Here is a 27,778-nt window from a genome sequence, read left to right as displayed (position 1 = left end):
TGGAGAGAGAAGGAGGGAGGGGTGGATGTGGAGAGCTGCATCAAGCCCAACTGTGCAAGGTCTCCAAGTTTGCCTCTATAAAAGCAGCCGTCTCCCTCAGTTCTTCACCAGGCACACCACAAGCAGCAGAGACAAGGATGTGGAACGCAACTGAGACCCAGGTTTGGAACGCCACCGAGCACACCAGGGGCATGTGGAACGCCACAGAGGTCTCTCTGCAGCTCCCCACCCGGACCTCCTCTGACCGGCTCCTGCAGCCCTTCTGGGATTACCTGGTCTTCCAGCACTACCCCCTGGTCTCCTCGCCCTTCTTCCCCGTCCTGATTGCCTTCGCCAGCTACTTCATCTTCAGCCTCCCCTTCGCCGCCATCGACCTCCTGGGCGACAAGCTGCCCGCCTTCCACCGCTACAAGATCCAGGGCGACAGACGCCCCACCGTAGGTATGATGATGCGGAGCCTGGGGATGACCGTGTACAACCACCTGGTCTTTGTGTTTCCCACTGTCATCATCAACAATGTCTTCCTGCCTCCGGCGCCATTGTCCCCAATAGCACCCACCCTCTGGGACGTCTTCTTGGGCGGTGGCCTTGGCACCCTGCTCATCTTGACACCCAGTACTTCATCTGGCACATGGTGCACCACAAAAACCCCCACCTCTACAAGTGGGTGCACGCCATCCACCACGAGTACTACTCTCCCTTCTCTTGGTCCACTCAACACCTCAGCGCCATGGAGCTGATGGCCGTGGGCTTCTGGAGCAACCTGGACCCCATCCTGCTGAAGATCCACCCACTCACCGCCTGGATGCTGACCGTCTTCAGCATCTGGCTGTCGGTGGAGGACCACATTGGCTACGACCTTCCCTGGTCCCTCCACCACCTGGTGCCCTTCGGGCTGCTCGGCGGCGCCCCAGCTCACGACATGCACCACCAAAAGCCCTCCACTAACTTTGCCCCTTTCTTCAGCCACTGGGACAGGCTCTGTGGCACCGAAAGCCACCTAGAGGAAAAGACTGATAAACTAGGAAAGACTGAAAAAAGTGCAAATGGCAAGCTGCATTCAATGTAAATACATAATATATGTGTATATCTGTATATATAAGTATATATATACATATATGTCTATATTTCTACTCTGCAGGTGCTATGCACAAATGAAATGTTTTCAAATGTAAAAAGCTATTTTTGTATGAACTGAATATGTCGCCCTTCTTTTTAGTATGCAACTGATGAAAATGAAGATGTGAACAACCATCTCTCAAACTACAATAAAAAATATTTTTTACTAAAACATCCCCATGTCATACCTCATTTACAGGCTATTATGCCAGTGGATGGCACAACACTTACAATCCAATGGCTAGAACACAACGTACAAAGCAGTTTAGCTGATGAAGCAAACTGCAACACCAACTACACTGCCTCTGTTACCACTGAGCAGGAACTGAGCATCAGGTATTACAACTACTTACACAACACTGTAATAATTTGTAACTAAGAGGATTCAACATCCTTACCTCTGCTGCCTTGATAATGAGTAAGTAATGCAGAGCATTATGAATGTAAGTTCTACTTGACTCCCAAATCCACCATCCATAACTAAGCACCTTTGGACAGCAACATTTGACAAAGGAGAATAACTCTGTGGTCTCTTTGACCAGACACAGACAAACTCGGTGCTTGGAAGTCAATGATCAATACCGTGTCAGCCTGAGGGTGGACTTCATCTGCAATTTAAGGACACTGAACTTGCTTCTTGTTGTGACTAGCTAAAATTGTACAAATATAATGACCAGCACATACATCTATGGCTTGATTCAGTAATTAAAGTTGCCTTAAATGATTGATTCTGCTCTTGGCTATATGATCCACCTCTCTCAGAGCTGCAAAAGTCCTTCCCAGGTCTTTGAGGTGGCCAACTGGATTTACTATGACTACAAAGTGGAGCTATTAAGAATGGGCTTGAGTGAGTATAACACATGGCAAGATGTTTACTGCCTCAACCAGGAGTATTTCACTTCAGCACTTTAACATTTGTACTATGCTTTATATATTTACAGGTTGAAAAACAATCTTGATAACTGAGGCTATGAAATCAGTTAGATTATTTATCTTAAGTCCAAGTTGTTATTTCATTTAAACATTTTTATAAAACACAACACAATTAAATGCATACAATATACCAAACATTTAAACTGTGCCAATGGATGCACAATTTTAATTTGGAGCCATGCTATTCTCCTTTTTTTTTTAGACAAAGAATTATTCAGAGTAGAGTCAATAGTCAAAGAGTTTTGCGACAAACGTTGCAACTGTTGTAAATGAGACTTAAATGTAGCTGCTGTAAATGTAACAGTTGAATGGCAGTCATAGAGTTTATATAGGAGCTGAAAGTTCAGTACAGACACACACACGCACTTGTGAGATCACTGACCTAAAGAGAGCGTGTGAACCGCTCTGTTGGAGGGTTCAATTTGTCCTCAAAACACCCATGGAAAAGGATAGTTATGCTGTGAAATACATTAATACGATGTGATCGGTGTGCTGGGGAGTTTATCTGCAACAGATTGTGTGGATTATTAAATGCTACATAGATCTTTGTATTGTAGTATTTCTGTATGTCTATTTAAAGCAGATTTTCTTTACCTTACAATATCAGCTTCAGACTTATTTTGTTGATGCACTAACTTAAAATAGGAAGAATGGTGTCCGTCATTGCTGATATACCCAGAATGCCTATTATTACACTATACCTATAGCAGAGATGATATTTTTTGTAAGTTTTAGACATACAGTATGTATGTAAATGCTAAGGGGTATAACATATTGAATCTTACATTGTGTTGCTTTAGTGATTTTTATGTTTTGTTGGGTTTTCTGTTTCAGGGCATATAGTGCTCAGTGCCATGGGCTGGAGGGTCCCCAAGACATGGTCTGGAGCAAGAAGAATTGTTTGGAGTGTATATTAAAATGTGTTAAGCCTTATAAAGCAGTATGTCTAGTACAAGGATAATGGTGATGTGGAAATGATGTGGAATGTGTGCAGGGGTCTGATAACCTATTTGTGTTTGGCAGTAATATTCAGACTAGTCTAGTGAACTGTATTTCTTAGGGATTAGCGACAAAGCTCAAGAGTTGCAGGGTCAGAGTTGTGCTACATTACACTTATAAGTGTGCTGCAACTCTGTAGCCTAGCCAATTTGTATGAAAGCCAAAACCAATCAGGAAACAATCAGTAAATGAGTGGATAATATTTGGGAAGTGGATATAGCAAAGTCCTTTTAGGCAAGTCTCTCTACTTGGCAGCCATATTGTAACACTTTTGGGCACTTAACAGGCATGTATTTCGGCAGAAATGCGTGTGCGCAAGGCTTCACGATACCAACCTTGCTCCAGTGGCGAGATCACACACGATTGGCACAATGTATTCACAACACACCACATGATTGGCTCAATGTATTCCCATGTCGACATTTTTTGCCACGGAAGGGGCAGGATATGTGTAGACAACTGCCATATTGGCGTTACAAACTAACCCCGTGCATTTCTGTGGAGGATTTTTTGAGTGCTGTGTCTCCTCATTAGAAAGTCTCTGATATATAGTAGATATATCAGGGAAGTACTTAAGATAGAAATGTCTACAATTTGAGTCCTTGGCAAGCAACTGGTTGCAATCCCCAGCTAAACATGACCCATTAATAATAAAATACTAATACAGAGCTGGACATTTTTATTTAGTCTAAGAAACATGGTATACTTCTTAAAATGTATCACAAAAATAAACAGTTTCTGTGTAAGAATACAGACCAGGAATTAGTTTAGAAACTCAAAAAGTTGCTAGTAGCAACTCAAAAAGTTTAGCGACTCAAAGTAAGACTGGAGCAATTAAAATAAATAATTTTAAAACATTTAGTGCATACTCTTGTTGAGATACTGCACAAACATGTTTGCAATCTTTCCAATGTTCTCAGTTGGATGCATTTTGGTGTAACTTATGAACTGACGTCGAAGCTTCCTCAGCTCAGCCATGTTGACATTTCTGGTCAGCTCTATGTATGACTTGCAGTTAAGGTGAAAAACAGTTGTACGCTTGCTACCACCATACATCATGTATGTTTTCAGCCAAAGAGCCACAGACAGACACACACACAGAGTAAAAAAACAGAGAGAATATCTGTGAGTGTTAGTAATGTATTATTGACCATGTCTTTTCTATGCAGCTTATTACTCTAGTAACTCTACTAATCTCTTGAGTTGTTTGGCACAAAGAATTTAAGAACCTTGCAAGACAAACAATCTGAACTAGTATGTAATATAACTTTACTGCCACCCTATGGACACACCAAGTACACAATACATCATATAATTTTTGCACATATTCTGTCAGAAATAAGGGGAACCAACTTATGGCGTTTCTTAAACGAGAACATTGGCAAAGGATATTTTTTCTGTGGCTCCAGGAATTGCTATTAGATCTCCAGGGACACTTGTCTTTTGTGAGTCAAGAATAGCCTGAAATACAACCAAAGTTTACATATGTGACTGCATTTGAGATTCCACGCACATTGTTCAGTAGTTCTTCTTGACAGGACCATCAAGTGCATGATGCGAACACATCCCAAACAGTTTATTTGAAAGTGCACTTACCATCAACACTTCTTGTGTTACTTTGTCCAACTCGTACAAAAAGTTAGTGGATGACAAAGGTTGCTAGAAAAATAAAGAAACATTATATTAATATTTTACATATGTTGTATTCTGTATTTGTTGCCAAAATATGACGTGACATACATATGTGCCATATACAGTATATGGAAATCCTGGACGACAATCTGATTCAGTTTGCAAGAGAACTACGACTTCGGAGAAGATTTACTTTCCAGCAAGACAATGAGCCGAAGCATAGAGCGAAAACTACACAGAAAAGGTTTAAAGACAGCAAGGTGAATGTTCTGGAGTCAAAGCCCAGACCTCAATCCTATAGAAAATATGTGGCTGAACTTGAAAAGGGCTGTTCACATCTGATCCCCTTCCAACCTGACAAAGATTGAGCAGTTTGGCAAAGAAAAATGGAGTGAAATTGCAGTTTCCAGTTGTGCAAGCCTAATTGAGACCTATCCACGTAGGCTCCATGCTTTAATTGCGACCAAAGGTGCATCTAAATGCTGACTTGAAGGGGATGAATATTTACGCAATCACTTATTTTGCATTATATATTCTTAATTAATTAACATTACTTTGTAGAAATTTGCCTCCACTTTGACATTAAAGAGGGTTTTTTTGTAAATTAGTGTTAAAAAGGCCAAATTAAATTGACAAAGATTCCATTTATTAAAGCAATAAAAGGGGAAATATCCAAGGGGGATGAATACTTTTGAAAGCCACTGTACATGTTGAGCACATGCTTTCTATTTTTTATTTTACTCGTGTCAATTAAAAGCATTCCAGGTGACTATCTCAAGAAGCTGGTAATAATGATGCCAATAGTGTAAAAGCCAGTCATGAAGGTAAACTAAGAATCTAAAATATGAAACAATTTCAATTCAAAATTCAATTCAAAATTTCCCTTACGCTCTGGGTAGACTGATTTGGAGGTGGCGCTTTTCTTTTAAAGATGGCATCAGATATAGCCTCAAATGGAAGTGTGTCTTCTTTTTGGATTGTGAAAAGTGGGCTATCCCATCTGTTTCTGGAATCTGGTGCTTCAAAACGTAATACTAGTGCATCTAGACTGCAGAGAAAAACACAATGAGACATGTGTAAGGCAAATTCCTTGTAGACCATTTGCTTACTCAACAGTAACAATTAGCAGCTGAATAGCTCAGCAAATTCCATATTATAGCTTAATACAAAAAATGATCCTGCTTCATTCTTCAGTCTTTCGGTACATTACATCAACCACTTGCAAGGATAAAGTCTAAAAAGCTGCTTAAAATGTCTTGTTGCGAACCCACGTGTACACTTGCAAACTCGTGCCTAGCTTGCACCACTTTCAAATCCGGTTAAAGGAATCTGATGTTTTGGGTGGCAAACTCTTTCAAAACAAAACGTAAAACTCTGCTTACATCTCCTGAGTGTATTGGTCACTGGATTCTCTACTCTTGTTCCAGTCTGAGCTTCCATCAGCTGACGTCAAACAGTAAACCTGGGTGAGTCAACATGGATCAGAGTGAGATGGGCGGGTGTCTCACACAGATTCATTCCAATTTTAATTAAACAGTTTGGTTTGTGTTTGAGAGTTTTTGTAGGCCGCAGTTCATACCAGACAGTGAGGTGTTTGTGTGTGCTTGATTAAACAAAAAAGCTCATATCTGTATCCTGAAAATGACAACAAATGGAAAAGTAATTAATAGTAAAGTAGCTCATAACAAAATGAAATTAACAAAATGTTAATAGTGAAGGTAATGTTCACCCTTAATGTAGTTCAACGAGTCCAAAATAACAATGTCATCTCTGGTGACTTTTCTGAAATGTAAAAAAACAGCACTTCGCTGAACAGAAATATACTAGAGGTAGACTGAATGAATGAATGAACTACATTGAGCCAAAATGTTATAGGAGCAATCCAGTTCAACTCACCGCTCGACTTCTGCTTTGAGAGCACCCCTCAAATTCTTCTCGTTTTGAGAATCTATGTAATATACATATAAGTTATTAACTAATTACAAAGACAACGAAACTCATTCAATTGCATCACAACTCGGTAATTTATTAGTATTGATTTAATAGGACACATTACAACAAAAATGAGGTTACCCTAACTGGTTATAGCAGCTAACGCTGTAACAGTTAAATTAATCTAGCTAATTTTAGGTATTCCGGGATCACGTTATCAGGTAGGCCTACACCAAATAAGTTAAAGTGCGTAATTTGCTTACTGATTCTACTTAACTTGTTTTATATGAAAGCCTATGTTATGGCAAATGACACAACTGACATTTTGAAGCCATGATGCATACTAAGTGATCCGATCTCACACCCCTAATCAATTTCTCACTGATGATTTGATGGCCACGATTTACCTAATTTTGGAGCCTATTCGTCTTTACTTTGTCCCTGCCAGTCAGGCTCATGCTTATGAACCACTGGTATGTCATAGAGAACATTTTTGGCCTTATAGAAATGTAAATGTGTAAAAGAAAATGCACTAAAACCCATTCTCCCCTATGCTCAACTTTGCTGGACTCCCTCTTATGAGGTCATCACTGTGTCTGGAATGTTCATAAATTCAGTTATAAAAATAAGTAAGGGATAATGGACGACACGGTGGTCTGTTCACAGAAGTTAATGCACGGTCGAGGTTGTAAAACGGCCCCGACGCGAAGTGGCGCTAACCAGGCTAGACGCGAAGCGGAGGGCCGTTTAAACCGCGTAAGTGCATTAACTTCTGTGAACAGACCACCGTGGAGTCCATTATCCCGCTTATTCCACTGTTGCCACTTGCGTTGTGTTCATTTCCTGTTACAATTTAAACGTTTTAATCGCTACAACTTGTCTTGTTTGTAGAACTACTTTCTTCAAACACATATCAACTAATTTCTTAACTTGCAGGACAAACTGCAGTTACTAGTTCTAAATGGATGGTTGCTACGGCCAAAGGCCAGTCGTTAGTTCTATCTCTCCCGTTGTCAAGCGGGCATTTCCCAAGATTCTGATGAACTTTAGCTTGGAAACATCGCTATTTTACTTAGCCTGCTGTCATCCATCTAGCTAAAAGCCACCTCCGTCATATGCTACAATGTTGCCATGTTCTGAACGTCTGCATTTTACAGCTCGGATGCAACGTGACAGTTCATTTAAACTTCACAACGAGTTCGGCGAATTAATATACAAGTGTGATACGGCCCACAAAATGGATCTTCTTCATAGGTGTGCAGCTAACATACGGTTAATGGTCGTTCTAAATTACGTAGGACAATGGGAAATTCAACCAAGCAGTGGAATAACTAAATATTGTTCTATTGCATTTAAAGTAGTTTTTTCAAGAAAAATCACTTCTCACTACTATCTTGCTTCATGTCCCTTCATTTGTCAAAAATGTTTTTTAACCTGACATACGCACTTTAAATTGTGCCGGTTGATACCTATGGCTGGCAACACAGTACATTAATAGCACTTCATGCACCATTATGTCACTCATCAACTGATGCTAGACAACTAGTAGAGTTAGCTGCCTGGCCATATATTATTTAACACTTACCTGCATAGATCAAATTCTTTTCAGTTCCCAAGATATCATCATTTATAATGTGTACCTTTCTGTCTTTATGTTGAGTGAAATACTGCCTTAACTCTTCTGCACGTTTAGATTTTCCACTACATGGATAACCACACATTATTATGAGGGGCATTTTTATCTGAGACGCCTCAACATGTGCAGCAACATCAAATGTCCGACAACTCCCCATTTTCTACTATGTGCGTTCCTATGAGAGGACCACGTAGGCTAGTCGTACAGGACAGATGCACGCTTCAAGTGGTAAAATTATTTAACACCTTTCACATGACTTTCACTTGACTTCCATGCTGCATTTTGAAATCGTAATCGGTTTGTTTACTATGATACATTTGTTATGGTTAGGCTTATTTGACACTTTTATCCACACATGGGTTCTACTGAGCCAATGTGGGGTCTTGTTTAAGCCATTTAACCAGCATGAAAAAAGGACATTTGGATATTCAGACTGCGTTTTATGATTAAAGGCATAGATTAAAAACGTTATTCAACTGCAAACACAGTAGCCATTAAGATATCAGGTCCGCACCACAACAGTCAATCAAATCAAGCATTGTTTTCCCTCAACTCTCGCACAGTAGGCACAGCAGTCTCTCTCCAACAAGGTCTATAAGTTGCCATATAATCATACCAAAATTAAGGTTTACTACTGCAGTACTTATATAGATGAACAGGGTAGAGCGAACCAAATAACTTCTAAAAAATACATGTCTAAAACCGTCCATATTTTAGACAAAAAAAGGTTCAATATAACTTCCAGTTACTCCAGTCCACATAAGACTCTGTGGATCTGGAATATTCTTTCCCTCTTTGTTATGTAGTTACTGGATTTATATTTTCAAAACCGACTGTGTGAGTTTATTAAGATATGATGACATCTTTGCAAATGGGTATTCATACTACTGTTTGATTAAGACAGATATCAGCTCTGACGTTCCAAATGTGACTTCATTATGGCTTGTTATTAAAAGGCTGTTGAAACTGGAGGTATTTCCATTAACATTTGTGGTAATGCTGATGTGTGAATACTGCTGTCTGGACCAGATTCTACCCAAATTGTGGCTCATTGTAGAAATACTGTCTTACTGTTTGTCAGACTGTGTGACCGTGTGCATCACTGCATTCTTGTAATCCAAAAGATCACATGAGAACATACTGTATTTTACACAGGAAAGCATCTAATCCAGGGGTTTTCAACCAGTGGTCCACGGCCCACTTGGGGTCCATGAGGACACTGCTGGTGGTCCCTGACCATGGATTCAGTAATGTAGCTGCAATGTGGGAATCAGTATTTTTATTCAGTGGTGGTCCTGGGGTTACGTAATTAGTCAGAATGGTGCTCCCTGTTTCACAATTAGTTGAAAACCCCTGATCTAATCAATTAAAGGGTTCCCACTCTGTCAATGTAAAATTCCATGACTTTTCCCTGACAAAAAAAACTAAATTTCCATGACCTACTAATTATAACGAACAATACTAACCAATAATTTCAGAGCAGCCGAGCAGCATTCAAGAATCTTTTACTTTTTTAGAGCGGGAGAAGAATAAATGGGCATTGAATAAACAAAGTTGGGCTACTCAAGCAAGCAGTAAAGCTAATAATCAGATACACCAATTCTGCAGACATATATTTGTATTAAATTCCCTGATATTCCTAGCCTGATATTCCATGACTTTGCCCCAAACATGATACAATTCCCTGACTTTCCATGTCTGGAATAGAACTAAATATCAGTATGATCTGACAATCAAGATAAAACATATTTAACATAATATTTGGATGCAGACATATGGCCACATGGTTTTACATTTGTAAAACATTACAAGCCAACATAATCATCAATCATATAATGACCAGAGACTCAAACTGGCTCAACATGTTTATTTATAATTCATACAAAAATCTTCATTATGAAACAGGTTTGACAATGACCAGATAAAGTTGCAGTATACAGAACAAAATGAACACACTTAAAACTCATAATATTTAAAATAACATAATTTTCTGTTTCTGTCATCTTTCATTCACAGCGTGTTATTTGTATACTGCTAAACGTGGTAGAAAATCCCGTTTTTAACCATGTAACAAGTGCATGATTTACTGGATCAAATTAAATAGACCATTCAAAAATGCAGACGGCTGGATGAGTACATTATTTTGCATTTTGTGTGACATTCCTCACTCTCTATGCACCAACACAAACAGGCCCAGCATACACAGCACAGCATACTGCAAGGTAAACAAGATCAGAGGTTAAATACAAAGCAAGGTCAGGGGCCAATGGAAAGACTCATATAGCCTCTACTGTAACATGCAAGACTTGAAGTACAGGTACATACCTTGAATTTAGGGTAGTCATTCATCAAAATGGTCACAATTCCTATATATGGCACAAATCTAGGGGGTGGAAGAGAATTTGTTGTAGAATAAGTACATCTTTAACAGTTAAGACAATACATAAAAAGTAATAGTTAAAAAACGATTTAGGGTAGTGTACCTTCACTGTGCAGCCTTTTTTTAATACTCAGAATGACATCTAACATAAATCTTTGAGATACACCTGTGTGCCTGGTGCTTACCCTCTAGCTCTTCCCACCACATCCTTCTTCTCCAGCCAGTGTTGGCCTTGCTTGTATAGCCCTCGGTCATCCACAGAATTGTTGTCTCCCTTTGTCAAGAACTTGATGTCTCCATTCTCCCTGTAAGCAGACACAGGCAAAGCAAAGACATCATCATCACGTTAGTAACATGCTCAAGATGTCCTGACTGCTTTAGGTAAAGACCCATGAGCAAGATATCACACATGCTCCCAAAAAACATGCTGACAATCTAAGGTCTCTAAATGGTAGTTTTAGGCATGGAAAACCTATTTCAACAAAAAACGTTTTGTTGTTGTTGTGTAGAAATATCATAAAAGTGGATATACATCAATATTCATCAAACAAAGCTTGACCTTACATAGATAGTGGGCAGGTGGAAAAAGGAAACCACAGAGGCTGATGCTAGAGCACTGTATCAAAATAAACCAAGACAATATAAAAGGCCTGGCATGGACAAGCCACAAACCAAACGCTTCACTGTAACAGAACACTAACGATGGGCTTAGCCTGAAACACTATCTATACTGTTTCTGTTTATTTTAATACAGTAGTATTCAGGCATCAGTTTCTCTGTGTGGTTTCCTGTTTTCACCTGCCGACATGATTGGTCTTCGGATTCTGCACATCAGGCACCATTGTACATGCAGATCTGAACATAAGGCGCAGACTCCACCATTGAACTAACCTTTACTGAAATATAAAGTAATTGTGATGAAGGTGATGTGAGTGTTGGGGTCTTACTTCTCATGGATTTTCAGCACCCTGTGCACAATAGGAATCTCTCTTCCCTCAATTCTGAAGACCACAATCTCTCCTACTCTGATTGGATCCTCCACTCTATTCGTTAGGAACAAGAGATCCCCTCGGTGAAATGCAGGCTCCATGCTACCACTGAAAGAGGAAGACATACAACATAAGTAGGCCTACAAGAAAAATTACCAGTTGATTTGGTGGCACATTATAAAATGTACTGCGATAACGCACCTGAGAACTACAACAATCGGACTTTCACTGCCAGTCACGACCATTAGTCCTTTCCAAATCATCAAGGCTGAGGATACTATCATGCCAAAATTCAACACCTGGTAGTAAAGCTGCGGGAGAAAGGCGATAGTTTCCGTTAACCATATGGTTGGTCCTCTGAAAAGATAATCACTGGTTTTCACATTTAGCAAACAAAACCCTTTTCAGTCGATCGAGGCATTGGCTGTTTTTTGGCCAAACAGTAGCCATTTTACAGATTGTTGCTTTATTTCACACAGGTTCCTTGATCATCTCCTAACATTACTGCTTGCCTCTAACTAGCTGGCTAACTCTGGTTAGCTTGCTAGCAGGCAAACAAAGTTATAATCACGTACATCATGCAATTGATTTGCTAGTCAATTGCATTATGTAGACTAGCCTCCACGTTATCCATGCAGACACTTAACGTTTATTGTACCAATCACACAGCTAACAGTGACAATTAAAGCAAAACGCTTGATAGAAAAGTTAACGTTACTGGAACTGGCCATGAAATGACGTGTATTAATAGTTCATGCTCTATGGCTACGTAGCATGTTAGCTAGCTAGCCAACTGTTTGACGTGGGCCTTACCTGGCGCTTATTCATTCGCCGAACATCATCGAGAAAGTCTAAAGACAGCATTCTGTAAAAGGAAACAGTATTCCTGCAATAATTATAGAACCGACTGTTGAAATAATAAATTACACTGCACCGGAACGTAAACCCGCTACTATAACAATTGATTTGCAGGCAAGGTAGCGGTAGTGCTGCAGTCTCTTCCGGTGTGTGTTGACATCGAAATCCCCGCCCACATAACGTTAATATAACAAGTCATCTTAGAGGTGAGCCCTATTATCATCAATTTGACATGAACACATTTAATTTCATACTTGCTCACTTGTGTTGTTAATGAAAGATTTGAACACATCAGTTCCTGGTGAAGGATGCCAATAAGCCTACTAAAATTAGTGCACATACAACATGCAAATTACAGACATATGAGTTTTATTTGCAGTAATCTGAAGTAAACATACCAGCAAGGCTCAATGACCAATGCAGGTTAAATAGATATATGATGGCTTATGAAAAGCTTCCGATGACAGACCTTGAGATTGCATTACGGCTGTACATGGATTAGATTGAAGTCTTTGATATTATTGTGTATATTATCAAAAGTACAAAGTTTCTCTTATTGGGCAGTATAAAAACAGTATGTTAAAGATTTAAGGGAGTCATTTTGTAGAAAGTTGATCTACGTTCTTAGGGATGACGGCAATGGTTGATAGATAGACACACACTTAAATAGAAAAGAAATGACAATGTGCAGTCAATGTGACCATAAATATACATCTCCAAAGTAATTTATAAAATTGAGTAGTATGGGAGATAACATATCCTTAAAAATAACTCCATTTACCACTACCCTAGAACAGTCTAAATGCTCAAGACAACTTGTACTCAAATTCAGACCACTGCAGTACACCTTGGAGGCAGGACTACCAGATGGACTCACATATACTGCAGAACCACACATACATGTATCCTCAATAGTAAATCTTGTTTTCAACACAGCATACAGTTACAGAGAGCAACATTTCTGCCTTGGTTCACCACATGATTCTTCACTGACAACCCAACAATCAGCCAAAAAAGTAGATTAGAGTAGGCGGACCATACGGTTTATGTCAACATACTGAATGCAACACCAGCATGTCAACATCAACGAAACCACACAAGGATGAACCCAAACTACTGAGGCCTCTAAGAATAAAATAAAACTGATATTTCTGAATATTACCCATAAAAACACCAACATCAAGGTGAACAATGGGACAATAAAGCATGATGTGCATAACAAAAAAACTACTGTAAAGCTATTCTACTATATCTAACTGCAAAAGTGCTACTTTTGATTGTGAGTGGCTCAATTTGAATAGACAACTTTTTCTAATATGGAATGAGCACAAAAACACATTTTCTCTGAGATCAAATACCTGGGTTAGAGACACCATGTTAGAATTTGGGGAATCACTCATCCCAAATAGTCAAATACTGCTAAATCTCATTCCTGTATTCATCATGGGCAAATTGCATTATTCTAAATAACCTACACTTGGACATAATAAATCTGTTACTTTAAGTCAGTAACAATAACTTTCAATACATAATATGGCTACCAATTGCACAAGCCGACATAACTATGGCAAAAGTCCCGTGATACATATCTGATGAAATCAACCTCCATTCTAAATTATCTTTGATGACAGATCTTTGGTGACCCTGAAAACTGTCTCTGAAGTGCCCAATGACTGACCAATAGTTTCTTACAATATACAATTCATATAAAATGTTGCGCCTGGACAGCTGTGTTGCTATGTACCAAAAACATTTGTTCTGCTATATTTCAAAATACATGTATTATAATCATGGACGTAAATGTAAAGAAAATAATTTACGATTATCCTCAACACACACTAAGGAGACATAGATACAGGATTATGTATATACACATGTACACACACCAATATTCTGTACACATAAAAGTCAAAATACAAAAGACAAAACTCACAGGACTCACTGCATCCACATCATACTAAACTGTGTTCATCTGCACCATTTTCAGTGCACCTTTTGAACTGAAATTATCCTTCTGACAAAACTGTTCATAAGTAAACTAGACATCTGCATTTACTGTAAGGCAACACGTTTTAAGTACCACATATCGTAGCTGCATACTTTGCAAAGAAGTTTCTTAAGTAATCACTTCACTCCAGAAAAAGAAAAAGATGGTAGCAGCTTCTGGGTGGTTGGAAGTCTCTCTCAATGTTAATTTGCTCCATCTGACGATGATGCCCCACTCATTTCATGAGTCTGCATGTGGAGGTCATATGAAGACTCCTTAACAAAAGTCTCACTGCATTTGTTACAATGTAATCGGGTAGTTTCCTGGGTAACTGTGGATGCGCTGTCCTCCGATGACTGTGCCCCCTCCATTGGCTTTTCAGCACTGAGCGCCTCCGGTACCTTCTCCTCAGGCTTGTGATTTTGCATGTCTTTCTCCTCCTCTTCCTTATTCTCCGGCTCCTTGACTTTGTGGACGATGAAGAGGTGTCTACTCAGAGCGAGCTGCGAGGTGAAACAGAGGCCGCAGTTCCGGCACTGGGGAGTGTCAGGGTGGGTCTTGTGTTGAGGTATGTGCTCCAGGAAGAGACCCTGGTCATGCGTGCTGAATCCACACTTGGAACAGCGGAACTGGGGCTTTGGGCGCTTTGCTGAGGAGCCATCTTGGGGGGGACCGGCACTTCCCCCCACCTGCATCTCCTCGGCACTTCTCTTTGCAGCCTGGGGGTCAGAAAAGAAATTCCCCACCAGCAGAATTTAAATGATTGATTTAAATCAACATGTCACACTAAAGATTATGATCTACAGTGAAGCTTACCCAGAAAAAGTCTCCCTAATTGATCTTCATTTAGGTGGTTGATATTTATACTCAAAAGCCATTGAATTACAACCCTCCCTTCCGTGCTGCATAAGCATGTGTGTTGTATGGCTGCAGCAATTAATCAATTGCAAACTATTTTGGTAATCCGTTGTGTCCATTTTTAAGGAAAATTCCATGATTTTAAAATCCATACACTTTTTGCCAAATTCCAATAATGGGTCCTAGTGGTGCTGTTACTTAAATATGTTCAGCTTGACTAAACTCCTCTATGACGGTAAACATAATACCTTAGGTGTGTGGACAAAACAAGGCACTTGATAACATCATTTTGGGCTTTAGGAAATACTGGTTGACATTTTTTCACCAGCAAACATTGAACAGCACCACTAGGACCCATTATCTGAATTTGGCAAAAAGTGTATGGGTTTTAAAATCATGGAATGTTTAACCTTTTAAGAATATTTAAGAATAGGACTGACCTCTCTTGAGGGCTTGTTTGTCTCCTGAGGTGCCACCTTGGACATCTGACTAAAGTCTGGATTTTTGATTCCATGCATCAGGCTGATATGGTTCTTCAGCATAAAGTGTTTGGTGAAGGTCAGCTTCTCGTCTGTGCAATACCTACATGAACAGATGCAGGCAAATACACACACACACATGTAAACAGAGCTGGCCTTTGGCTGACCAGGCTGATCAACTGATATTGAATAAACAGTGCAGCTATAGTAACAAAAGCAAACCATCAAACAGATGGGCTCACCAGCATGTATAAACTTTCTTCTTGCCGTCATGGTCGTTGCGAATGTGTCGCCTGAGACTCATGGAGGAATTGAAGGACCGATCACACTGTCGACAGGGATGCCTTTTGACTGACTAAAAAATATTGTGAGATAATTCTGTGAGATTTACTTTGACTTTCAGGCTACCATCTCTCTGGAAGATCCCTTCCACTGTACTTTTTTACTGCAATCTATACCATCAATGTTGTAGAACTGATTTGAATGAATGATTTGTTTAAAGCTCATATTTAACTATTTTAACATAAAATTAAATAAATATAAATAACATAAAATATTACTACGGCAGTCAACATTTTTATTAAAAAGGTCATGATTTTCTGAAAGTAGCGTCACTGCCTTTTTTAAAACTCTGAAATGAAACAGACCTTGCCATGACTGGTCTTCATGTGAGTGACGTAGGTGTCCCTGTCGGGCAGCCAGAGCAGGCACTCTCCGCACGTCCAGCCGGCGTTCTTCTTACCGCCGCCAGTGGCACTGCTGGACTTGCGCGCCGGCGGGTTCTCCCTCTTGAGTCCTACGTCGGCAGGGAGGCTGACCCGCGGCTGTGGCACTGCAATGGAGGGCTCCTGCCGCTGGGGACTCGCCTCCACTTGTTTTGTGCTTCTTGCTGCTTCTCCTCTGAAGACTCCACCATGAATGTCCTAGAGCAGCAACAACAACAATGGAGAAATGCAGATTTATGCATCTGAGCCTAGCAGGCAGGGTTACATGTTTGTTTGTTTCCACCATTTTCCATGGCAGCAGTGTTTCCATGGAATGATGTAGACGAGAAGAGAAACTATGTCTAACCTTGAAATGCTGCACCAACAGCTGTTTCTGCATAAAGAACGCCGTGCATTCAGGGCACTTGAAAACACAGGCAGCAAGCTTTTTGGCACGTTGACTGAAGTGTTGAAACAACAATTGCTTCTTCTTGAAAACAGTCTCACAGCAACACTTATATATTATCCTGTGGAAACAAAGAAGCACTGTTCAGCTCCTGATTCCTTTTGAAAACTACATTTGTTTTTCAGTGTGTGTGAGAAAAAGTCATCTATTTACTGTGGAGACAATGTGCTGTCGTTATGCTTATTCTTGATGTGGGTCCCACAGCCATCAGATGTTTTGAAGGCAACTGGGCAGGCGGTGCACTTGTAGAATACTTCACAATGCTTCTCCTCAATGTGGCTCTTGAGAACAGTAAATGATACATAGAGCATTTCACAATGGATACACCTGCAGAGAGAAGACGGCATATTTATTATTAACCAAAGAAGAATACATGAGAGAGAAAAAAAACCAGGACGCAGAATATCACCGACACTTACTTGTATCCAACCTTCCGACAGTAGTGAAGGCAATTCTCCTTGACATGTTTCTGTATGTCCACAGAACGGCTAACAGCTCCACATTCAGGGCAACAGTAGGGAGACTTGTGGGTATGGATTCGTTGATGGGCCTTGAAGCTGCACTTGTTGGGCAAGAGCATGGTGCACACCTTGCACATCTGTGCGCAACACACAAAAAAGAGACAAGTTGTTTTGTCATTTTTATGTTTAAGCAGATGACATAAGGGGAAAAAGTATCTCCACGTGATTCACAAGATTCACCTTGTCTACTTTTACTCACCAGTCCATCATTCTCCTCTGATAACCTCTGGTAGTGACCTGCAAGCGCTTTATAATCAGACATCTGCTTGTTGCACTCCAGGCATTTCAGTCCGTGGCGGATGATCCGGTCTTGATAGAGGGGCATGACTGGCTGGCTTCTGACAGACTGCGCAGAAGAAGAGGCCGGTGAGCTTACAGGCAGATGGCGCTCTGCTCCGGACGGAGAGAACATCTGGTCGACAGGAATTGGCTTCATGAAGAGCTGCGTGCACTGCATCACAATGCCTTTGTTCTTGTGCTCTCGCGCGTGAGCCAGCAAGGCGCACTTGTTGAAGAAAACTAGCGTCTTGGCGCAGTGGGTGCAAGTCACTTCGATGTGAACGCTCTTCCGGCCATAGTGGCCCGCAAGGCTCTTCTGCAGCCCAAAAGAGTCACCACACTCGGCACAGCTGTAGCCGTGAGCCGGCAGGCTGACATTGCACTCGGGTGGAGGGTTTAGGTTAGGTACGTACGTCGGGACAGGGTTGGAGTAATTCAACAACCTGTTCAGTGTCATGGCAGCAGTGTTGGGAAGCACAGCCCGTGAATTTGGGGCTGCCTTTTTAACCTGGTGAACCAAAGGAACGCCACTGCATACCACTGAGGAAGACAGCTGGGACTGGCCCTGTCTTTGCGAGGATGACCTGGCGGCGACAGAAGCAGCGACACTGTGGGGTACTAAGTTTAGGTTAGCAAGGTGTAAGGCTTTAGGGAGGAAGCCAGTGTTCGGAGCACCACCTCCTTGGCTTGAGGATCCCTTTCTTTGCTTCTGTCCCTGTGTAGTTCTTTTAGCACTGCCACCAGCGTTCTGTGAAAGGGACGACTTCTTGGAGCCCCCTGACGTCTTGCTTTTTGTCAACCGGGCCACTGTTGAAAGGGCCCTTGGGGAGCAGTTCTTTTCCGTTTCAAACATGACATCGCTGGTCACGTCGGGGGAGGGGTGTACGGGTGTTGTCTTGGACGGGTACTCTTCAATAGAGGAAGGAGCTGGAGACCACTCAATGGAGGAGTTCAGGTCTTCTGCCTCCGAGTCAGGCAAAACACTGGTAACGGTTCTCTTGATCTGGCCAGATGAGGTCTTGATGGTCTTTATTCTAACTCTAGGTATGGCTGGAGAGGAGCTGGGCGCCAGTGCGGGAGAGGCTTTACCACTGCTGTCACTGCAGATGCTCATGGGACTGTCGGGTTGTTTGCTCAGACGCTGCTTCACGACTTCGAGAGGACTGCAGGGGCTCCTCGGTGAAATGGGCACTTTCGGGCTGGCCTTCACCGTTTCATTTAGAGGCATGGACATGTCCCTACTGATTACTTCACTTGAATCATGTCTGGCATTCAGAGCTTCCAGTGCCTCAAGGCAAGAGGATAATTTAGAGGACGGCGGTTTGACACTTTTCCGAGATAAGGTTGTGTTTGTCTCAAAAACAGGATGCTTATTTCTCTCACCAATGTTATTTTGGTGGTCCTTCATGGGCACATCTGTAGCATCACAAACAGACACCGTTTTTTGCCGATCTTGCACACTATAGTCAAATTTCATGTCCTCCCTGTTGGACATGCTGCCTGTCTTCACAACATTCACAGTTTCATTAAGGGGGTCTTGATCATGGCACTGGTCAATCAAGCTGTAGGGCTGTTTTCTTCTTTGATTGTCAGGCACAGGGGTGTCTGCAGGTGCAAAAAAGGAGCCAGCTGGGTAAAAGGTTGCCTCTGTTTGCTTTGGGCCATCAACTACACCATTGGTCTGCATATCCTCAGACTCTGGACTGGATATAGGACTAAACTGGGGCAACGACTTTGCAAACGATGACAGTCTTTCGGCCTTGTATTGAGACGGGCCTTTTTCTAAGGAACTTTTGGAGCAGTCTCCATTTGTGGACAGGCTATCAACTTTAGAAAAGCTGCTGTGATCTGCATGGTGTGTGTCAAGAGGTCCTACAGCCCCCCTAAAGCCATTCTGTAACAGGTTCCCAAAATGTGGGTTGTCTTTCTCCGTCACAGATTCATATGACTCCTGTCGGCTAGTGTTTTTCACGATGACACTGACAGCAGGTACGTCAGTTGCACATGCAGAGTGTGAAAGAGAGACATTGTCATCCATGCACATCCCTGAGTGCTTGAGGTGACTCTCTGTCTCATCGTGACTCTCCGGGATGGCTTCTTTGGCATCCAGACCAGTGGCATCAGGGATGTCAAAAGCCGCCAAGAGGTCATCAAAGTCTGGGGTCTTCATGTCACCCATTTTGGAGAGCTTAAAACAAACTGATGAAAGACAGCCTGTATTACTGTCATTGCTGAGGTAAAATGTGTGTTTACTTTCAGAGTCATACATTTGGCAAGATTTGGTAAGGCGGATCAACTCAAGGTCCTAAAAACTTGAATCTGTGGCAAGAGATTAAGGTGACCCGCATATGTCACCTTTCCGCATCAAAACTAAAGTTACTTTATTGTTAGGGTCAAATGGAGCCTTAATATGCATTAAAGTAAACACATGTACGGACTAGGTAAAAGATCCCCCAATACCATGTCAACAGAATCGAGGCAAATGGCAAAAGAATGATCTTACAATTACACTTACCATCTGAAATTTGCTTATTCACCGATGCACTTCTGTAAAGATGATAATGATGCTGTTGTCAAACCTGGGGTCTGAGTGGATGCGTGGCATTATGTTAATAATACAAAACGTTGACCACAACGCTTGGTATGTATAAAACGGGGCTAATGACGAGAAAAACGCGAAGTTGTAAAAGCCACAGCTTCTACCTCATGACATTTCTCTTTGACAGCTAGCGCCACTGAATGTTTCACTCATAGTATTCATGTTTCGCCCATTTATTTGCTATCCATTCGCATAGGATCAAGCTAACGTTAGCTACCCAGACAAGTCATTGTGGAGCTGCTAGAAAAATACGTTTATTGGCCACGACGTTTGCTCTTCTATGGCTAGATAATGATTATTGTACACAAGAAATAAACCTCTTATTGTTATTTGACACCATCGCAGGAGTATGCCATTATTTAACAAGCAGGCTTCTTCAACACAGCTGCAAAACACCGACAAACGTAGCCACCTAGCGAGTTAGCTAACGTTAGCGTTAACGTAACTGATACCAGCTAACGAGCAAGTGAACCGTAGCTGGACAGGAACCCTTTGGTTATAACGTTAACCGCAATTACACCACGAAACCAATCTTACCGTTAAACGAAAAGCAGTGAAATGTATCAGCTTCCAAAACATCTAAAGGCTACGAGCACAGCCGACTACTTCATAACAATTTAATAACATAAAGTTACTGCTAGCAGGATACCTAGCTTCCCCATCTAGCCAGCTATGGTTTCAAGCTAGCTAGTTGAAGTCATTCCGCCAGGCTGGCTCTTACATGTATTGAATTTACACTAGGGACAATACTAACGACAAACACTAAAGCTCCACAGTGCAACATAGATCACACACTCGAAAAAAGATTATAAAACGTGTTTCTATTTTAATAAAGACTAGCAGCTAGTGCTAACTAGCTAGCTATCTCTACTAGTTGTTTACAGTTCGCGTTTATGCCTGGCATTTGCCTGGCTATGCTCCTGTCCATCTACTGCCTGCTTGCTCAATTAAGGACCCCTTCGCTGTGTTGTAATTACATCCAGCTACTGCATTAATCCCAAAATAAACATATGAGATAACCCCGCGTGTATTGTAAAAGTTATCCTTGCACGTAGGCTACTGCAGCAGATTTAAATAATATCTGACTTTAATTAACAGACCCGTCTAGAAATTATCACTCACACTGCCACTTACAGCTTGTCTTAAAATATGCCTGTCTGGTCCGAAATATCACCAATGCGAGTTGTGAAGTAATGAGCTATTACTGATTTGGTTAAGACTGGCTTGAATAAAGTACCCTTAAATCTGGTTAAAGGACCCTTAAATCTGGTTAAATTTCGACAAATAATGTCATTAGAATAAATTAGTTTATGAATGGTTTACATGAGATATCAAGCATAGGCTCAGCAATGGAGATCCAAAACATAACCAACATGTGTAGGCCTAAATAAATTTGTATAGGCTAAATAATTATGAAATACATAGATACGTTTTCCGCTTGTATGCATTTCCTATTGTAATCATACCTGTTTAGGCTATTTACATCTGTATTCCCAAATGTATTCATTTATTTCAACATTTCCCCACATAGGCCTAGCCTACAGGCTAACAAAAATACCTCATGTCTACTTTTTGTTTGTTTTGTGGGTTGAGAGGAAATTGATAACATCAGTGATTTATTCATAAATAGACATAGCCTAAACTTTTGTCTTCGGCACTAGACATAGGCTCATCGGCTTATCACACATAGGCATATGTCACACTCACACACTGCTGTGATAAATGCTTGCAGAGGTGAATCACTTTGGCTGTGAAATCAACTTATTTATAGCCTTGGTTGACTTATAGACTTGGTCTTCCTCGACTTTTTCTTTATGGTTGGTATTTTTCATAGATTAGTGTAGAAGTATTAATGTAGGCTATATAAACATTGAATGTGGTGAGGTCTTGTGACCTTGTAATTATTATGACCGCCGCTAGCGAGGGATTGTGAAAGTTTTTTTTTTCATCATCTAGCCTACTTCCTGAATTTTTGGTCAACAATTAACGTTTTTCATGTGAGGTATTCTAGGTTCTATAGCTTTGTTTACATCCAGCTGGTAGGCAAAGGACAAGTTGAACCCATTGAACATCGTTGTCTGCAGCTGCCTCTCAGTAGGCTACATCTCTGTATTTCAGCAATGTCAACATTTCAGGCATCAATAAAGGTGATGATGAAACGTTATCCCATTGTTCAATATTTGATAGCCTGTCACAGGAACGTTGTTTCGCTAAAATCGCCCTGATTTGGTGCATTGATCTGTATCGGAGAACCTGCATGTAGCCTAATGGTAGCCTAACTTTTTTTCTCTGTTCAAAACTCAGGTTTACACGAAGACGATAGCCTTTCTTAGAAGCTGCGAAATTTGACCAGAAAGGAACATGTCTTCCTTCTGAAAGCTGACACAAAATCAAACAATATTTGATCATTTAACTTCAACTGAACAGCTTACAGGTTTTGGTAGGCAGTAGACTCAGCAGACTTTAAAACGGTAGCCTAGAAGCTACTGTTATAGCCAGCGCCAGTCAGCATCATAACATTAATGGCGTTAGTCATGAATCCTGTAACATATTATATCATATAACAGCGATGGCTTATTCCAAGACGATCTGCATGGATATATAACCACCCAGAAAAACTCAGAATGTGAGTGATAAAGTTCATTAATTGTGTGAAACTTTTTATTAGTTATCCATTGCAGCATCGCCTATATTAGGCTGTTATGCTAGCTCAGCCTTTAAATATGTTGTTATTTTGGTCATGTGGACTTGATTAAACGGGTAAAGATAATTCATAAACTGCTTATTTCTTACATGACTGAAGCAGTAGCCTAGGTTCAACAGTGGTGTTTGAGGTTGCTGTGTTAAGTTGTTGTGTGTGATCGCTAAACTATTAGGATCAAATCAGTTTATTTTGACATACGGGAGTTAGCCTAAGTGACCTGTAACGTTAGCCTATAGCAAAAAGCCTATTCTGTTTTCATTTATTAGCATTTGTTGTGATTATATAATCAAATGACACACATGATAACTTGAAATAGAAGGACAGGAGATAGGTGATTGACGTCCACAAGCACGAATTTCACGAGACAAATTAGAACAATAATCTTGGCATGTTTAAAATGCTGCACTTTTTCCCTTCATAGCCTATCTCTGGCAATTCATTTTTGGATGACTGTAGATAGTTGTATTTTAGCCACGCCTTCAGAGACAGTAGGCTACACCATTAGGCTATCTTGAGAATAAAAGACTTCACAGCTGCTAACGATCATCCTCCACAACCACGAGGATAGGTAGGCTAAACGGTCATTTGTCGCCTTTTTGCTTCTTATTGTAAAACCAACTGTTAGGGCCTACACAAGTGGTCGGCATCCCGGTCAATATTTGATATTAAAATTTCAATTTTGAAGCTATTTGTAACTATGTGTAGCCTATGCAACCCGACTGCAGTGCCTTGCCTACCATTCTTGCCTACCACTCTAGTTGTAAACAAACGGTCACATGACATTATGACGTAGGTGCAAAACCTTAATACCTGGGACACCGAAACACCGGGTTCCATTGAGAGTGATTTCAGCACGAGATTGTATGGTAGCCAATCACGACGCAGGGCGGGAGTTTCCTAGATGTGATGTAGCGTAGAAGCGACTGTGAGACTGTTCTCAGCGTCACGGGTTGGCTTCAATGTGAGTGGTTGAAGTAGCACGTCAATAGATGACGGACAAGTGGCTTATCCAATCTTATGCAAGGAGTTTTTTTTAAAAAGGGCCAGCCTTCTGAAGCACCACTCCAATGGATCGATCCCAGATAGATGAGTGGAGCTAGGCGGCACCCCCCACCCTATGATGTTATATCCATAGGTAAAATAATGTTAACGTTTGCATTTTGAGTGATGGAGGCTAGTTTGATTGTGTAGTTGTGAAACATAAACATGGTATACCGAGCAGATTGATAACAGCACTGTAACTGTCTCCACTGTCATCCCATTGTGTTCTGACCATACCTATGGACCATACTGACAGGAGCTAAGTTAGTTAGCCACAACACTAATGTTCGCTAATGTGATGGTTTGCGGATGGAAGATATAGGACACTGGCAGTGTCTCAAACCGCATACTTCCGTCAGTACACTGCTAGTGTGCACGGAGCACTTACTTGCGCTGTGCCCACTTTTCGATGGTTAGTATTGTCCCAATATCTGCACTACATACTTAAACTAAAGTATTTGAAGTTTGCAAGTAGGCAGTTTGAGACATAGCCACTGTCTATGATGCACCCTAAACACCAGGTTAGGACATTTTAGCTGGCTAATTAGGGTTTTCTGCTGTTGACTCGCTCACAGTCCTTTGTGGCCCTGTCAGCTGTTTTGTAAAATGTTGCATTAAGACCTACACAAAATAAATGTGAGCAACTGAGCTTTCATTCCCAAACACTCACTACTAGACTACTGCAGTGCCAAGTTTGACATTGTTTGGTTAGTAACCCTAATGCACGTATCGTTAAATATATCAGTAAAAGCAGCACACATTGGCTTTCTCCGCTCTACTACCCCTTTTACACAGCACAGCACAAGACCAGGGTGGGACTAGAGGGTGTAGCGCAGTTTTGGCAGCACTGAAGGTCAAAATGCCAGATGTTTGGATGATTATCATGTCCGACATCAATTGACCTAAAGTGTGTTGAAACATGATCCCGAGTGTGAACATATGTCTCATAGCTCATCTCGGCTTGTCCCCTGCACTCCGAAATCTAGTATGGAGCTATCCATTCATGGCACCTGGGAATGACAAGGACCGCCCCCGTGATTACTTTGTTTTTTCCACAGTGTTCATGTGCTTAGCCTAAAACATACGCTCACTAATTCTAAATAAACAACTGTATTTACTTAAAATATAGTGTAAGATGCTTGTGAAAGAAAGATATGCGGCTTTCAAGTGACAAAAACGGCAAATTCCAAAGTTCACATTAAAACTGTTGGACATGAAAGGCCACATGGACTACCAACGAACTACAACGTGACGACAAAAGTGATGATGAGCCCCTAAATGGGCGACCTCTGACTCACACATGACGTGACGTGAATGATGCAGAATGATGGCGTTTTCACTGGGGAAAAAGTTTTTTCAGATGCCCATGAACGCTAGGTAAGTGTGTGGATGAAACACTGCTGTGGGCCGATACCATCGAGGAGAGTTACTTCCAGGTGATACAATGGGTGGATGTATGCTGCCGGAACGGAATCATCCTCAACCCGGAGAAGTTTGTCTTCGGCGCACCCACTGTATACTTTGCAGGCTTCACAATCACCATGACTGACGTGTGGCCATGCAGCCGTTACCTGGAGGCGATCCGCGACTTTCCACGACCTCGTAACACCACTGACATCAGGTCATGGTTCGGACTGGTCCACCAGGTGGCCTATGCCTTCAGTATGCCTGAACTTATGCAGTAATTCCGGAAGCTCCTGCAAAGTGGGGTACGCTTCGAGTGGTCCCCTGGAGTTGGAGGACATATTCCGCGAGTCGAAGGAGGCAATTGTCCAGGAGATCAAGCACGGTGTCCGCATCTTCGACAAGTCCAAGCCAACGTACCTCGCCAAGGACTGGTCGAAGGAGGGTGTCGGTTTCTGGCTGTTCCAGAAGCACTGTTGATGTACACCGGTCAGGCCCTTCTGCTGCACCAATGGATGGAAGGTGCCCCTGGTCAGCAGCAGGTTCACGCATGCGGCTGAATCCAGATACACGCCCATAGAGGGCGAGGCACTCGCAGTCGCGGACGCTTTGGACAAGGTACGCTACTTTGTGTTGGGCTGCGGAGACCTAATTGTGGCCGTCGACCACAAGCTGCTGTTGAAACTCCTTGGCCACATTGCGCTTGACGACATACCCAACCCCCGCCTCACAAACCTCAAGGAGAGGACCCTGCATTATCGCTTCTGCATCGTGCATGTCACGGGCATGAGGAACAGGGATGCGGATACCATGTCACGCAGGCCGGTCGGCATCTCGCGCCCATCACTTATAGATCTCCCAGACGACAAGGCCATCCTTAAAAATATTTTCGTTTGCCGTAACCCGACCGACCCTGTCAATTTAGAACCGACCCAAATATTTATTTTTTTCCCCTTTTAGTCCGACCGACTTTCCGTTTGTAAACTTGCGTTAATACCGACCGATTGTTTTTTTTACTCTAAACAACCAATACAAATGCAATAAAATAATATTTATTTTAGTAGGCCCAAGTATTGTGAATATAAATTGCCTACATGCAAACGTGGCTCACTTAAAAAAAACACCTGTGGCGTCATCTCTACACCATTGGTTTCACGCGATGTCACACTATGGCCTACGCTTTCGTTTCATTCACACAAACTGATAACGCTGTTCTGAAGTTCTGGAAGAACTGTGGCCAGATCTTTTCTCATCCCTTCTCCCCTAGTCTAGCGGTGACCGTGTCGGAGTATTGAAATTGGTTGTGGTCTATTCAGCATTTCTCAAAATATGGGTCCATAACATGGAGACTGCTGGTCCGCTGGAGTCGTGGAGTGAAATTAGGCCCGGTGCTTCATCTGATAATTTGCTGCGCGAAGTTGATTAAGAAACCGCGGATCGTTAAAAAAAGAAAACAAACGTTTCTGCTATCGATGTCATTAAACATGGAGCCCTACAATTAAGTGGTGGTATGAGCATTCATTCAATGTGCGTCTCTTGTGAGAGAGAAACTGAAACTAATCGATAGCGTTGGTATCAAAGCTCCGCTTCAACCTGTTGGAAGGCTATTTATTTATTTAACGAAACTTAATAGAACGACGCGTTGTTTTTGGAACTTCCTTAGAAACAGAGCAGAGACTGTAAAATACACTGTATAGCATTGAGTATTGTATAGTCAAATTTCAATATAACGTGGCCAAGAGCTATTGTAGCCTTCTTTCTGCGTACATGTAGATGAGCCCTATGACCCAAAAGTCTGCCATGACCGGGCCTCAGGTCAAAGAAGTTTGAGAAAGGCTGGTCTATATAACCTGCATCAGAATGAGTGCAGTGAATTAAGCCTGAAGGCACGGGTTGAAGACCCAGTCAGTTACGTCACAATATGCACATTTGTGTAAATTCATTCCTACGTAATCACCATGACCAAAATTGAACTTTTTTTTTTACTTTGAATCTTGAAAAAAAAAATATTGACCTACCTACCGACCCATTTTTAATTGTTTTTGGCTGTTACTGCAAACAAAAATATTTTTAAGGATGGCCCAATGCTGTCATGGTGACCCACCTCTCACCCAGCATACACGCTGATGTCCTGTCTCTCCTACGCCGGGCCGAGCCAGAGGACGACGACATTGAGGAGGGTGACCTGACATGGTGCGCTGCGGGCCTTAAATCACTGCAGTCAGGGAGGCTACCAGCAGCGATGGCGACCATGTTGA

General features: G+C 41.6%; 4 protein-coding genes across 5 annotated transcripts; 1 reads left to right on the top strand and 3 right to left on the bottom strand.

Moving 5' to 3' along the window:
• Window positions 1-121: 121 nt before the first annotated feature.
• Window positions 122-1,069, top strand: LOC125303407 (cholesterol 25-hydroxylase-like protein 1, member 1). The gene is given in 2 exon segments (XM_048257165.1): window positions 122-603; window positions 606-1,069. Coding segments are annotated over 2 exon segments (930 nt in total). The 5' UTR covers window positions 122-137.
• Window positions 1,070-3,715: 2,646 nt separating this feature from the next.
• kti12 (KTI12 chromatin associated homolog) lies at window positions 3,716-8,394 on the bottom strand. Its single transcript, XM_048257302.1, has 9 exons — window positions 8,201-8,394; window positions 6,580-6,631; window positions 6,413-6,465; window positions 6,263-6,318; window positions 6,066-6,145; window positions 5,572-5,731; window positions 4,648-4,710; window positions 4,444-4,512; window positions 3,716-4,053 (listed from the first exon to the last, which is right to left on the bottom strand). The coding sequence occupies exons 1-9, from the start codon at window positions 8,349-8,351 to the stop codon at window positions 3,910-3,912; spliced, it is 828 nt and encodes a 275-aa protein (XP_048113259.1). The 5' UTR covers window positions 8,352-8,394; the 3' UTR covers window positions 3,716-3,909.
• Window positions 8,395-10,103: 1,709 nt separating this feature from the next.
• On the bottom strand, window positions 10,104-12,637 carry sec11a (SEC11 homolog A, signal peptidase complex subunit). The gene is made up of 6 exons (XM_048257214.1): window positions 12,434-12,637; window positions 11,822-11,931; window positions 11,579-11,728; window positions 10,817-10,936; window positions 10,577-10,634; window positions 10,104-10,466 (listed from the first exon to the last, which is right to left on the bottom strand). Exons 1-6 carry the CDS (start codon window positions 12,482-12,484, stop codon window positions 10,416-10,418), a joined length of 540 nt encoding a protein of 179 aa, XP_048113171.1. The 5' UTR covers window positions 12,485-12,637; the 3' UTR covers window positions 10,104-10,415.
• A 193-nt stretch (window positions 12,638-12,830) lies between these two features.
• Window positions 12,831-21,618, bottom strand: znf592 (zinc finger protein 592). 2 transcript variants are annotated; one of them, XM_048257475.1, is made up of 9 exons: window positions 20,288-21,614; window positions 17,693-19,971; window positions 17,392-17,570; window positions 17,126-17,299; window positions 16,874-17,033; window positions 16,450-16,725; window positions 16,045-16,157; window positions 15,764-15,905; window positions 12,831-15,184 (listed from the first exon to the last, which is right to left on the bottom strand). In XM_048257475.1, the coding sequence occupies exons 2-9, from the start codon at window positions 19,949-19,951 to the stop codon at window positions 14,669-14,671; spliced, it is 3,819 nt and encodes a 1,272-aa protein (XP_048113432.1). In that variant the 5' UTR covers window positions 19,952-19,971; window positions 20,288-21,614; the 3' UTR covers window positions 12,831-14,668. The 2 variants fall into 2 exon arrangements, 1 of the variants encoding a protein (XP_048113432.1); XR_007195067.1 differs by lacking the exon at window positions 12,831-15,184 and having other exon boundaries at window positions 15,770-15,905; window positions 16,045-16,153; window positions 20,288-21,618.
• Between the last annotated feature and the right edge of the window lie 6,160 nt (window positions 21,619-27,778).

Source organism: Alosa alosa, chromosome 11, assembly GCF_017589495.1.
Source record: "Alosa alosa isolate M-15738 ecotype Scorff River chromosome 11, AALO_Geno_1.1, whole genome shotgun sequence".
Taxonomy (NCBI): Eukaryota; Metazoa; Chordata; class Actinopteri; order Clupeiformes; family Clupeidae; genus Alosa; species Alosa alosa.
This window is presented reverse-complemented; position numbering and strand designations above follow the sequence as displayed.